Here is a 15,566-nt window from a genome sequence, read left to right as displayed (position 1 = left end):
TCTATCCCAGCCGAAACCAGGACACTCTCGCAGGCATGAAGACTTCAGCTACACCTACGGCCTTGAGCACAGCTATAGCAAAAGCAACTAAAAGTGCATTTTGATTGACAGGTCTGTGCAGGAAGAACAGTGCAGATGCACAGCATGGTCAGATGGATTAAACCAACAGTTTCCAATCCCAGTTATGCAGATCTCCCCACACCTTTCCGCCTCCCACTAGAAACTGAAAATCATTTTTAAGAAGGGCTGAGGGACAGAAACAAAGGGGTCACTTTAAAAAAAAAAAAAAAATTCTATCAACTCTACTATAAAGGTGAGCTCTAAAAGTATTATCTTAAAAGAAGTAAAATTTCCATGAAACTAAAGTGATAGCTACAACAGATTTCTGTTGTACTTTAATACGGAAAAATTGCCTGCTTCAGAAAATCTAGAGAATAAAAAGAAAACTTAAAAACACAAGTTGACCTTCAAATATCAACACATTGTTTCTGGTAAGGAAACATACTATTTTCACACTGATTCACTCTTAGGTATGTATATTTAAGTTGTTCTGTGCATCTATACATTCCAGTTTTTTTGCTATCTCAGAGGAAGATAGACAAAGAATGCATGGAAATAACTGTCAAATTTAAAGGAGTTGCTTTATTTTGGATGTAATATTACTCTGCTGTTTTCACTTTCACTGTAGCGAAAATGCCCATTTCTGCTTTTGGTTAGTGTGGTATCTGTTATGGGCAGCTCCACTGACTTCACTACAAATATACTGATATAAACTTGCATTGAAACCAAAGCAAATACGTAAAAGTATTACTGTCCAACGTGCGCCCACAAGTACAGCAAAACAGCAGAGAGAAGCCTTGCATATAAACGTCCCTGTTTTAAGAAAAGCTCGTACAAGGCACCTCAACTCAAATGCAACAATCCATCAGTAGGAGTTCTGCTAAAGTAGACTTCTCAATTTTTTTTTTTTAAGTATCTAACAAGTCCCTCATTTGTCACTCAGTGGGCATTTTCTATAGCTATTCTGAAGCACATACATCAATGACTAAGCCATAGCAAAAACAAGACAGGTTTTACCATTCACTTCCACTGAAATAAGAGCTTGCAAATTAAGGCATTTCTGAAGTTAGACCCACAAACGACAATCTCAAAGAACCTGGATTTATCTCTCTGCTGCCCGACTCTTTATTCTTTCTGTTTTAACTGCAGACAACATAAGGTACCTGTAGCACATTTGTCTGTGATTTTCTAACTCTCTAGATTGGTTGACATGAGTCTTTAGACTGTAACGTGACAAGGAAAATGGAAACCAATACCAATACCGAAGACAGTCAGCCCAAAGCATCCACCACTCTAAAGTCAGTATGAAAACTTACAGAATCTTCAATGGAGTCCGGATAGGATATTTGCCTTACAAAGCTGTCACCTTGCATCATCCCTATTCATCTCAAAGAGAAGCATGACTACGCACAGTATGTCTGTATTACTGCTCATTTGTGGAAAAATTAATCAGGCTTACATAGTGATATTTACAACATAATAAAAAAAAGCTATTTCAAACCATTCACATGACAAGAAATTATAGGGTGGTAGACCAGAAGCATAGATCTCACTCTTGAGCTTTGCAGAGGCTTTTGAACTTCACATGGTTTAACCAACACCAAGTTAATCCCTGACCAAGAGTCAAAACAATAAAAATTTGAAAGCCTCAAAGTTGAACACTGTCACAACACTTACAGCACAGTTTCAAAATTGGCTTAAACCCGTTTAAGTGTGGTGGAGGTTCCCTAAGTTACACATCTGCACCTTCTACTTCATCCCTTGCTTTAGCATTAGCACAGCTATGACTGTGGAAATTATATATTTGTTAGGATTAGTTTTAAACTAAATAGTTCTCTTCATTCAGCTGAGTGCATACATACACACAGCACAAGGGAAAAAGCAGAGAGAGAGGTCTGAAGGGACAGCAGTAGAATTACTTCAAGCAACAGCCTGCATTTAAGCTGTTTAAATCAATCATAAAAACCAGAACCCAATGAATTCAAGAAGTACAGAGAGAGGTAAGGTAGTATTTGTAAGCAGAAGACAGACCTTTGTGGTCTTTCCTAAATAACGGGTACCTAATGCGCTCACTCTTATCTCCTTGCCCCCATATCAGCCAACATTTTCTTTTTTTCTTTCAAAGACGATGTAACTGTTAACTACTGAAACTTAGAGCTATTGACTTTCAACACTACTGCTTCTACCTCAGATTTGAAGGACTCGCGTAGCCAGAAGTTAACTTTTTCCATCTATACTACTGAACCACTAAACCACCACAGACAGCAGCTGAGAAAGTTTGACAAACCCAGAAACTTGAGTAAGAGGTGTGCAGGACAGTCTACACGGCACGCCACCACTGGAAGTACCTGGAGGAGCCAAACCCTATTGCACAGATGGCTCACTGGGAACTGCAGGGGAAAGCTGTTCTTAATGTAGTGCCTTTTTCTGAAGCTAAACACCTTGTATCAGAGGACTCACTCTCTTACAGCAAAGGATGAGAAATCCGTCATAATGACAGCACTTGCTCAGAGCGTGAGACATGGGTTCCAGCCTTGCCTCTCCTGCCAGGGTCAAACTGACGTCTCCCAGACAAACGCCTTGCCCCTTCCAGGAAGATGATTAACACAGAGATTCAAGTGAAAATGGTTCACTTGTGACGTATGTTCTTTCGAGCAACCTTCAGATCTCTGGAGAAGCTTAGCTGATGAAAAAATGGCTTTTCCTTTTCTAATGTACACTACGTCTTTTGCATTTGAGAGCCTCACTCCATTGCTTCCAAGATTTCAGCAGAAAATTTTAAAATATCACATGACAAGCATGGCCTTTGTCCCTCCTCCAAAGTTTTGACATGTCCTTTCTTACCTTCTAGGTATTAGTTGATTGCCACACTGAAAATACAACTGCTAAATGTGGTCAACAATGTAATAAAAAAGTTCATAAAGTACTGAATTTGTTTCATAAAACTTCAGGATGTAGGCTGAAAGGAAAGAGCAGTTGTGGGGGGGAAGTCAGCTGAAGTACTTGTAATTGCTGTTTACCAGTACTGATGATATGCTAAATAATCATTTAAGTGATCTTACGATGCAGAATTTAAAGAGGTTATTTGCTGACTTACACATTTAGAAAGTAATAGTTCTTCACATTAATCAAGTCCAAGCTCTGCTTTTTGGCAGCAGTTCTCCCCTGACAAGCATTTTCATGTCAGTATTTATCTATACTAATTAGCTTACCAGCTTGAATAACTCATGAAACTTTTTCCCCCTAACTTCTTACATTCCAGTTTTGCGAAGGAAACCAAATTAATACCATAGGGGTTTTTTTTAAACTATATGAATTCACATAAATCTTATTGAATGACTATGGTAAATTCTTTCAATAGCTTCATAATGTTTTCCTTTATAAAACAGGGAATAGGAATGTGACTGCAGGCTTTGTGCTGTCTCTGACAAGTAGAGGTTAAAATCCTCTCGTACAAAGTCAGAGGTCTCCATTCGGCCAAAACTGCAAGAGGCTGCAAGCACTTGATGAGGCGGTTGCAAGTAATTTGGCATAAAAGTGAAATACATCCTCAAGAACTACGTGGATAAACACCGGTAATCCTGACGTGGAACCAGCCTACCTCAATCCTGGCCAGAGAATACATGTTGGGCAAAAACTTAAACTAAAGATCTGAAAAATAAAAAGTAATTGCCTTAGAACTAAACAAATTACAAATGTCTTTCTACAAGTTCTGTTCCCCTGATGCATTTCATCCTGTATGTTTGGAATACCTTCCAGAATAATTCATGAAGCTTCTTCCATTTCCTTCCTATCATTCCTAGTATTTGCTTACTACAACAGCTGGATTTTTTTTTCCATACAACAGTCATGTTTTGCACTTGCAAAGTATTTTGAGTATTTTCAGTCATGGCACATCTGGCAAATTTCTGCCAACTCCAATTAAACTTTGAATTTCTAATCCTATGATTTAGAAAGTATAAGCTTGAGTAGAGCCAGAATTTGCCACAGTGTTAGGGAAAGCCATTTAACTTACTTCCTGCATATAAGGTGGAGAAAAATTTCAAATACTGACATTATTTCAATCATGTTTGCAGAGTGATTGAATAAACACGTATTTTTTTTAAAGTTCAAAAAAATGCAAATGAGAGTTCAGGAATTCAGGTATTTTGTTCTAATTAAGGCATCTCTCTTCCTACCTGACATTTTAGAAATTCCTTTCATCCTATTCCTATCCATTGAAAATCATGTCGCTAAAATTGTTTACTAATCCTTTTTTCATTTTCTTTCCCTCTGAACAATGTCAATGCCCATTTTTCAAGCTTTTAATCTTTACGATCCTTCACTTACCTTTTTAGCCCATCCTTTTTAAACCACTCAATCCATAAAGCTCGAAAAGATTTCATGCTATCTAACCTCTATTAGCCTACTGTAAGATCAACTAGACTCACTTATATGTCATAATCATCTGATGTCTAACATACACTTCTAATGCACGATGCCATGCTGCCTCTTCTCCAAGGAATACACTGCAGTATACATAAAGAAATTTTCCTGAATTAATCTATAAAGTGCAACTCCGAACGTCACCTCAGGATGTATCTGGATACCTGTTATAAACTGCCAACTCTCCATGTCACTGTCCCTAACAACGTCTACTACATATACTGTAGGGCCTCTGAGAAATACTGTACTACACAGCAGCAGAACCATTTTCGATCTTCAAGAGTTTCCTATCTTGCCAAGTGGGCTCATTAAATTACTCCAAAGATGCAATGGAAATGGTGATTTTGTTCTTCATGCAAAGTAATCTCTCCCTAAAGTAAGACTATATAAAGGGTCAGAGGCTTAAATCAGCAACCCCTAACACACATATATGCACACTGTTCATAACTACAGAAAATGAAGAATTCAAAGTTGAGGCTGCAGGGAGGGGCAAGTAGGTGTGGCATTTCTTACCTGCTCTTGCTGCATATATTAGAGGGAGGTGGGGGCCACCATTTTAAGTATATCAGATAACAAATGGACATGTTGATAATATCTTATCCAATTATTGCTTGCTCCCTCTGGATATCTTTATAATTGCATTCTCAGAAAAATTTACTTTGCACATCAAAACATTTGAGAATGTAAGCAAAAACTGCTGGGACTTTCCATGACTTACACAAAAAATGCAAGTCAAGAACCTTCATGCAAGTATTTATCAGTCATCTGTTAGTGGCCTAAAACATTGCTGTAACTGCTGATGTGTATTTACAATGCAAACAATCCATATGCATATTCAATGATACCATTTACATAATTCCAGGTAAGCCTAACGTGTTCATTAGCATTAACTGGACCTTGGAGATAATAAAGCTTCTTTTACCGTTAGACACTGCACATTTCTATTAGTACTATCACAAAAATTATTATCAAACTTGCAGTATTGTGCTTTAAAAAATTAATCCCGTATTTTCAATCTGTCTCAACTATTATGGTCCACAAACCAAATAATGCCAAGAACAAGCTCTAATATGTAAGCAGAGGGTACATATATTATTTTCTGAAATGAAATATTCTAAAAAATATCTTCAGAACTTGTATGACAAACTCCAGGACACAGTTCTGCACTTTTCTCCATCACAGTGCATAGGAAGCTTTTCCCAAAACCCTGCTCCAAAGAACTTTTATGCAAAATCAAAATGAAACAAGAAAAAGAATGTCAAATTAGTAGTAGTATTTTTAAAGATTCTTCCATTTTCTCATTCTCTTAAGAAGTTCCCCCACAAGTTAGAGTATTTAGAAAGCCTCAAGTAGACTTGTAAGTATTCTGAAGGATTATATTATGCTAAGGGATACTGCGACAACTGAACACAGTCCCAACAGCAGCACTTTAGATCCGAAATTCCACTTCAAAGGATAGGGTTCCAGCTAGGAAAGCAACAGAATATACTTATTTGCCTCTTAGTTGCTTAAAAACTATTAATCAACACATGTTGGTTTTCCTTTCTGCCTATATCAGCTTTTACATAGTATTCCTTAAGTAAAAACATGTTCTCTGTAGTCCACTTCTCTTTATAATACTAGGTATATAAAGGACAGTACAGGAAACAACAAGGAAGGGACTTCCTATAACTAACTGAAGTGGTTCAAAGAAACTGCTTACTCACACACGGACATACAACAAATACTGTGAAGAAGTGTTTCAGAACTAGAATTTGACCAAAAGTGGCATTTCTTAAAATATGATTGTCGTATTCATTGCACATTTTTTTTAAGAACAAAGCACCAAAGTAATCCGTTGTTCTCAAGTTATTGCAACACCAAAATACCTTTGCTATACTCATATTTGGGTTTTAAAAGCCCTCCTCTCCATAAATCCAAGAGTAGAGAAAAAATAAAGGACTGCAGCAGCCTGAATTTATACAAAAGGAGGGAAATTGTTTCCTCTTTCTGCAAGCAGGAGAGGAGCAGCTGTGTTTCCTATAAAGGAAATTGAAATAATTATAAAGAGAAAAGAGAATGATTTCTAATGTACAGGAATGAAGAACTCTTTTTATTCTGAGCTTCCTTTTCCCTTTTTAGAGAAATTATTTTAACCTAGAGAACCTAATACAGACTCAGCCGAAATAGTTCAGCTTCTCGTCCTTTTTTTTTTTTTTTTTTTTTTTAATATTTGAAAGATTTTTGGCAGCTATGTATTAGACCATAGCTAGTAAAACAAAAACTAATCAGGAAAACTGGTTCTAGAAGGTCAGTCCAACTTGCAGCAGAAAATATTTACAGTTTTCTTTTAACTTTTACTTGTAATTTGTATGTGTTGTTTCATTTGCATTAAGCTAACAAGTTTCCTGATATGGAGGAGTCTTTAACTGGCTATGCAATAGTCATGCAGGATTAGTCTGGCTAGATAAAAATAGTCTATTCACCATAAGTCTTATAATGCTTATTTAAAGACTTGCCTATTACACTGGAAAATTTTTAAGGGGAGAAAAAAGGGAATTTTCAGTGCGCTAACTACTTCACACTGCCTCTGTAGGTGGACACCATCATTGCATTTTAAGAAGGCAGTAAGCCACTTACCAAAAGCAGTCTTACGGCGACTTATGAGTGTCTGAGCAGGCAGCTCCTGAAAGGTAGCTGAGAAGGTCGAAGTTCCCAGCCCTGCTTTTTCTGTACCTACTTCCCCATAGACTTATGGAGTTGTATCAAGTGAAGTCTTTTAATAGATCCTTTTGCTTGGCAGGAATCTAATCCAAAAATAGAAAATTTTAATCTTCCTACATTTTTATTGCATTCATAAGCCACTGTAATTATCCCAATATCATATTTAATAAAGGGTTCTCCATCCAAGGACTTCAAACTATATTTAACAATTAAGATGGCCTCACGTCCCAGTGAGGAAGTCAACGAGCTCGTACACAGAGGGAAGCTAAAGCACAAAGCCATAGAAAACTTTGCCAGGATTGGAACAGAAACTCTGTGGCACAGCCAGGAACAGGCTTCCTGACTCCCAGCCCTATGTCTCAACCATAATAAATCCCTTCCTGTACAGACACACGCTCAAAGAGAAACTCCAGTAAATAGAATAAAAATGCTAAAACCCATGAAAATGATTGGATAAATAATAACACTTAGGGCAATGAAAATATCCTCCTGCCAGGGTTTGTCTTCACTGCAACAAGTAGCACAAGTTCCTTTGCATAAGCTTGCTTAATTGCAGTGAGAACAAATGCCTGTACCATGATACAGTCGTGCCTCTAAAAGCAGTAACATTAGTTATAGAATGCTGGGAGTTACATATAGTGTTTTGTGCATCTGACAACCTTCATTTAACAGTGCATACTCTGGCTTTGGAAGCACTCTAAGAACTTATTACAATGTTATTAATGTTGAAGTTTTTTTTTTTCCTCTAAAGTAAATAGGAGCTTTTAGTAGTAGCATCAGCGCCAGACTAAGTGCGGTACACAAGGCAAGTTCAAAATTCATTTCACCTTTGACTACAACTTCTGTTTGATTCCAGCACTGAAGACTAGCGTAACACCAGAGGAACACACAACACCGGCCAAAACAACTCCAAAGGCTTGGAAAGCCTTCAAATACTTGTTTTATTTCAGTGAAATATTTCTTTACCACTCAGCTTGGACTTCTGAATTTAAGGGATTCTGCCCCTGTGTCCAAAATGAGAGCAAGTATCCAACTCTATGGGACCTAGGGGTAGGAGGAAGCAGCAGCTGTTGGTGGCAGTGTCCTACAGCTACTCTACTGGCACACTCTGCTAGGGTTATAAGGACTTTTCCTTCTGACCCCCTGTTGAACGCTGGGGTAGGTTTGCTGCACAAATCCAAGATCGCTTAAGGGTGTAAAGAGTCCTAGATAATCTAAACTCGGGTATCTAAACTCATATAAGCAGAGTTAAGTGGTAACCGACTGAAGGAGTGTAAAAACCTGTTCGCTGCTGAAGTGAGAGACGATTTCAAGCATCTCATCAGCTTTTAGCTTTAAGAAGCCCAGGCTTACTCTGCCTTCGATGCCTCTTCAAGAGCCACAGGAAGCCTGTTGATGGAAATGCAGTCTTTGCTCATCTAGCACTGGCAACAAATGACAGGTCCTAACTCATTCCCGTCTGATACAGAAAGGCAGACAGACTTACATATGCATCTCCCAGCAGTAGCAGCATCATTTCCTCTGGAGAAAAAAAAAACCCTCAGCATACAGGGCCCTCCCTGCAGCTGCTTCCTCCTGCCTACCCCTCTCCCCATCCCAAAGGAAAATTTGCCCATGGTGAAGGGAGCATAAGCAAGGTCATTACCACATCAATTCTTCCTCCATAGTAACTGATAACCTTTTTTTTAATCTTTTAAAGCGTTGGGGCTTACTGAAGGCTTTTCCAAATCTGACGGCACAAGAGCCCAACATCTTGAAACGTGATCCAACGAAAGGAAAGCGCACGATGAAGTTTCCTCCCCGCTCGCGCTGGAGCCTGGCTAGAAGGGAGGCTGCTCTCGACTCCCGCGGCTCACGGTGCACTAATGCAGGTTCTTCAGCTTGGAGAACCTCACACAAATTAAAACACTGCTTGATAACCATCAGCCACGTCTAAATTAAGAAAACGGGTATGCAATTCACCTTTGCCACTCACACTTTTACACTAAAATGACTCAGACTGCCCGCTCAGTCATATACCTCCTCACCGAAACATGATACGAAGTAAAAACCTGACAATTCGGGGTTTTCAAATTTTATTCTGCAGGTGGAGAAACCCTGCACCTGAATGCTATTTCTGGAAGTAAACAAATATCACTTAGTTCTTCAATAGTGCAAAGTGCAGGTACTGTTCTGGACCAAAACGTGCAGGGGCAAGAGAAAGTCCCAAGGACAACAGAAGCATATACCCAAGCCCCTAAAATACAGCTCTGTAGTGCCCATGTTCATAACAGGAGCAACAACAAGGGCCACAGCAAGGCAGGGGCTCTGACGGATGAACTGAAGGCTGAGGATGCACCTTTACGATCGCTCTAAAGCACATTTACTGTGGTAAAATGGACAGTGCCCCTGGTCAGACATCCCCATCCTGTCTCTGTACACTCACACCTTCGCCCAAATGGAAAATCAAGTTCTAACAAATAAGAGAGACATACTCATTTCCATTAGTTTCTCTGTCTAAACGTGAATTATTGCTTGAGGTTTTGACATGTGACGTCAGATTTCTGTACTTCAGGGATTTTCATTCCAGTAACTGAGCCTGCCCCACACAGTTTTCCTGTGCAAACGAAGCCAGCAAAGGAAAACCGAGCTCAGAGCTTCCACGGCCTGATGCAGAACTCGGGGATCCTTGCAGGAAAACTCCCCTTTCACCGTGCAAGGCTGCCGGGAATAGAAACAAAATTTTAACCACGTGTGATGACTGCTTTTCTGAGGAAAGCCAGGTAAGGCAGCTTTACTTGCTACGGTGCAAGTTAAGTTGGACACACAAGAGACTCTGCCAAGCTCACATTTTCATTTCTTGCTGACTTAGAAGTGGAAAATGCACTATGCTTTACAATTAAGTATGAATTTCAAAAATAGTCAAAAAGGTTTCTTGTGGTTATAACCTATTGAAGTGAAACTGCTTAATTTCACCTCAAAATCATGGTGAAAATGTTTCATAGAAGAAACTTACCAAGAAAACTTGAAATAAAATAAGCAAGACCCATTTTTGCATGTTTCTGAATTTTGCCTGACATACATTAAGAAACTACGCCAAAACCCTGTGAAGTGCTATTATTTACTCTCCTTTACAGCAGACTAGAAAGATTTTGCCCAGAGCCTTGCTTAAGTACAAATGATTAAAATCTAGTTCAAAAGAACCATGCCACCCAGCCAGATATAAAGACATTTGTTATTCTAAGACTTAGAAATAGACTGGTTTTGATGCCAGAAGTGAGTCTATCCAAGCTGTTGTTAAATAAATGAGTCTGTCTAAACTGAGATTTATCTCATATCTGCCCCTAAAGGCAATAAGAGCTGCTTTTTTTATATTTACTTAACAATTTAATTAGTTACAACATGTTTTCGTTTCATTAATCAGTGACTAATGGGAGTATTTTGTGCATGTGCGATAACTGGCCCCTTTAAATTATCAGAAATAATTGCATAGCACGGTATTTATTTTGGTATATTAATTCTGTGCTTACATATATTGAAGAAAATGCTTTCTGTACCACAAAATTTAAAAAAAATTGAAGCTTTTTTCTTTGTAAAAAACCCCATCTTTCTGATTAGAAATAGAGCTTGGGATATGCTTTCTAATACGGAACAAGTTAAAAATTTCTCCTTCCACTGTAAAAAACATCTCAGTCCTGGGAATATCCAAGAGCAACCCACAGGTTCATAATTTTTATGCCTCTCTTTTCCAGTAATTATTTGGTGAAATTATTTAATTACCTACCGATGTTATTTTGTCCCTCCTGCGGTTTGTACTGGTGTATTGAGGGAATCAAGATAGAACCACTCAGCTGATTTCTGGTGATTAACATGATATCTGGTGATTAACGTGTTAACATAAGATATCTATCAAAAACGTTAGTTCAATCCTACATAAAACATAAAATCCCACAATTACTACTATCTCCAAAGAAAAACAGGAACTTTAATGCGCGAGAGTTACTCAGACACTGAAAAGTCTCCTCGTAACTGAAGAAAAAGATTCTGCGATGGAGCTTTGGGACTCCAGCAACATTGACAAAGGACCTTTCAGGGAGTACGGAAAGAGTTAACAGGAGGCTGCCGCTGCAGCAGCAGCACTCTGCTGGTGACCATTTGCACGCCTGCAAGGTACAGTCCCAGCAGACACATTATCAGATTAGGGGAAGGCAAACAAACTGAATTGAAACCATTCTTCAGGGAGTCCAACCTCTTCTTCCTGTGATGTCATGCTACAAATTGCCTGAGCTTTTTTCTCTCCTCTCCAGAAGGAGCCGGGCTGGCGAGAGGCACGGCGGGCGCAGGACGCGAGGGCCGTGCTCTGCAGGAACAAACACGCTCTGGAATTTCGTTTCTGCCCTCGCAAGCAGCTTGCTTCCCACCTCGTGGAGCGAGCGAGCGAGCAAGCCCTCGGAGGAGCAGAAAAGCTCGTTTTACAGAAAGAAGGCTGAGGGAGAAATGCAAGTGCCGACGCTTTGCGGCACCCAGGAAAAGGTTTTCTAAAGCATACGTTCCCAGTCAGTTTGGATGGACAAGACTTCACCATCATGATCTGCAGCCAAGAATAAGGCAGAAAGTTCTACAACAGCTTCATCAAAACAAGGGGGAAAATGGAACTAAGCAAGCTTTGGGATGACCTCATCTGCCACAAATGATACATTTTTTGACTTTCGAAGGCTGGCTATATGATTACAAATAGCACTTGGAAGAGAAAAGTGATCTCCTGGTGATTACTGCTGGAGATGTATTCCCCTGCTACAGAGCTTGTGTTTCCTCTCTGAAGCTTTACAGTGCAAACTTACCAAAGCACACAGTTCAAATACATCTGCAAGTTCTTCTGGAATTTAAAAAAGGTTGCAATAAAAATACCAGAGAAACCTCCAAATCACAGGAATTTAAAATATACCATTATAATGGTAAGTTCTAATTGTTCCACTGAGGACTCCTTTAAATATACTTTATATGGGTGTATCTTTAGTATGGTGTTTGTTCTTGGCCTCATAGCAAACTGTGTTGCTATCCACATTTTCACTTGTACATTAAAAGTGCAAAATGAGACTACAACTTACATGCTTAATTTAGCAATATCAGATCTGCTTTTTGTGTTTACGTTACCCTTCAGGATTTATTACTTTGTAGCAAGAAACTGGCCATTTGGAGACATTCTTTGCAAGATTTCTGTCACCCTCTTTTATACAAATATGTATGGGAGCATTTTATTTCTGACTTGCATAAGTGTAGATCGCTTTTTAGCTATAGTACACCCTTTTCGATCTAAGACTCTCCGAACCAAAAGGAATGCAAAAATTGTCTGCGCTGCAGTATGGATAACCGTGTTAGCAGGCAGCACACCAGCAAGCTTTTTCCAGTCTACAAACCGCCGTAATAACACTGAACAAAGAACGTGTTTTGAAAACTTTTCAGAGGACACATGGAAAACCTACCTATCCCGGATTGTTATCTTCATTGAAATAGTTGGGTTTTTTATTCCACTCATCTTGAACGTGACCTGCTCTACTATGGTCTTACGGACTTTGAATAAACCGCTTACGTTAAGTCGGAATAAATTAAGCAAGAAAAAAGTACTCAAAATGATTTTTGTCCATTTGGTGATATTCTGCTTCTGCTTTGTGCCTTATAATGTTACCTTAATACTTTATTCCCTTATGAGAACACAGACCTGGATTAATTGTTCAGTGGTAACTGCAGTCAGGACTATGTACCCTGTCACTCTGTGCATCGCCGTTTCAAACTGCTGTTTTGACCCTATCGTCTATTACTTTACATCGGATACAATTCAAAATTCGATAAAAAAGAACCGGTCCACTAGACCACGGGACATCAGATTCTCCGAAAGGCCAGTTTCAGAAAACTTCATTCAACACAGCCTTCAGACCATAAAAATGAAAATATTTGACAGTGACTCTACAATATAAACTGTATTAAAAGACCACTGGGACTAAACTGGAATTAGAAGCCTGCACATTTCTTCAGCTGTGGAAATATATTCTGATATGTAAATGTTACACTTCCTTCACATCAGAAAAGTTTACGATAAGACTGTAAAAGTGTTTAGCATAATAGTACACAGAAAAAGTATTTTAAGAATTTATGTCAAATGTCTGTTCTGACAGAAACAAACTTTTGGTTTCGGATTAGGTTAACCAAAGTCCAAAGACTGTCTGTCAAGTCAAAAACAAATGAAAAAGTGGGTGCTTTTTTCCTGAGGTTAAAAACAATTGCTCATTTTTAATAACAATATAGGTTTCCAAGTTACTGAGGACGGGGGTGAAACTACCTGGTTTACACTGCAGGATCCAGTTGCTGAGGAAAACAGCACCACACTGATCATACCACTTCGGCTACTTTGCCTGCTCCGGAGTTTCCTCTTCTCTATCTTACTCCTCCCTCCTGTCTTTCTCCCTGCACCTTCCTTCTTAGGGACCATTACATTCACAGGAGACTTCGATCAATGGGCTATAAGAACTTTGCTTCTCCCAGGTTTATCTGATAAAATATACGCTCTTTCCCCAAGCCTGGCCCCCATAAAGCAATTAAATCTTCTGGTAGTTTAGGGCATCTGGAAACAACTCAGACAAACTGGTTTTTCTTCTCACCTCTGTCTCAGATGTCTGTGTAATTATAACAAAAAACCTCTGATGACTGAAGTTAGTGCTTTAGGTACAGTACCACTTTATTAAACTCTTTTGTGAGAAGTTCTTCAACTCAACATGACTTTTGAGCAAAATAACGTGCTCCAAATAAGGTAATTCAATCTCCAAGTAGTAGTTTCTTAGAAAAACATGACCTTTGCTAACCAGAAATGAGCATGTGCACCAACCCAAATATTTCTTCTAGGAAACTATTTGGTGTCCCATAAAGAAATTCAAGACACAGTAATTTTTAGAGTGAAACTTCCTCGCAATCTTTGTGTCCCAGATATATTTTTAATATGAGCATTTAAAATTTCAAATGCTATTTTCTTGCAAACTTTATAAAGTATAAAAATAAATTACTTGGGGCTACATGCTGGCAAAATTAATCGAGACACTTCGAAAAGTCAAAGCCATGTAAAAGGAGAAATCTATATATATTACTGTTACAAACAGGAATACATAGACAAGAGTGCTTTAAAACGTCCTGCTATGTATGTTTCCCAGCTATTAGAACATTGTGTACATTCTTCTCAAAATTAATTTATCATCGCTGTAAAATTAAATAAATATTTTAAAGCTAGAAGTAAGTAGTAAGTGTTGGTTTTTCCTCTCCAAAAAGAATGGAGTCAGAATAAGACCTGAGTTAAAATGAATTTGCACTTTAGATTTAGGGCAGTCAGTTGCAACACATATATAGCACTGAGGCATTTTTACTTCAGGGCAGTATACGGAAGCACGAATCAATGTTGGAGAAAATGCATATTGAGCTGTCAGTACATGATATGTTATCTGCTTGAGTTTACTTCCCTTTGTGAAGCTTTTGCTTAATTGTTATAAATCAACTGTACATTGCCTACTACTACTGGAAAACTGAGTTAGTCAAAGACTGCTAGAAACTAATGCCAATTGAATTTTAAATTTAACAGCATTTTAAATATTTATCCACACAACTTATGAGCTTAAGCTACAAAGACAGCATAGATATAAATGTCTGCATAATATCTGAAAATAGGCAGTTATCTTAGTTGGGAATCCTAAACCTTTCTGATTCATATCTGACTTCAGAAAAATACACAAAACCCCCAGCATGAGTAGAAATTTTGTAAGTTTTCCATATGCCACTGACAAATTCAAAGTTCAAAGCCAGATATGCATCTCTAATGTCTCAATGCATCTCTCTTTAAAGAGCCTGTTTAATATTAGACTCCCTCCAAAGACTTTGAGACTAAAGCCCTTAATGTCACTGCTGGGCTATGTTTCTAGGCTACTACTCTCCCCGAGCTTGGCAAAGCTGTTACTTGGTTGAGTGACAACTCATTCAGCAATGCCTCTGCATTACAGCAGCGAACACCCCGGAGCCTCACCCTGGTAAAGAGAAGCTGCTCTTTCTGAGATTACGAAACTGCAGAAAAAAAGAAAAAAAAGAAAAAAATCACTGACTTAAAAGCAGAACAAGCAGATAAAGTCGCATGTATGGGTACTCCCCTTTAAACCAGACTTTCCTTGGTGTATTAGCTTGAAGAGCCTGGGGAAGCATGAAGAGTAGCTCTTTCTGCCTTGCACTCACTCTCCAGGGCAGTAGCTTCTGCTTTTTGCGAAAGCATAGTGCAAGACAGTACAATAGCTTTCCAACCAGTTAACAGCTTGGTATCTCGGAACTACTTGAGGAAGCTTTATATTTTTTACTATTAAACATACTTCACT

General features: G+C 38.6%; 1 protein-coding gene across 1 annotated transcript; it reads left to right on the top strand.

Annotated features, from left to right (window-relative positions):
- Window positions 1-12,119: 12,119 nt before the first annotated feature.
- On the top strand, window positions 12,120-13,332 carry LPAR6 (lysophosphatidic acid receptor 6). The gene has a single exon (XM_009579270.1). The coding sequence runs from the start codon at window positions 12,120-12,122 to the stop codon at window positions 13,140-13,142; it is 1,023 nt and encodes a 340-aa protein (XP_009577565.1). The 3' UTR covers window positions 13,143-13,332.
- Window positions 13,333-15,566: the final 2,234 nt, after the last annotated feature.

Source organism: Fulmarus glacialis, unplaced genomic scaffold, assembly GCF_000690835.1.
Source record: "Fulmarus glacialis isolate BGI_N327 unplaced genomic scaffold, ASM69083v1 scaffold15496, whole genome shotgun sequence".
Taxonomy (NCBI): Eukaryota; Metazoa; Chordata; class Aves; order Procellariiformes; family Procellariidae; genus Fulmarus; species Fulmarus glacialis.
The sequence above is the reverse complement of the archived record's forward strand: the minus strand, read 5'-3'. Positions and strand labels throughout refer to the sequence as shown.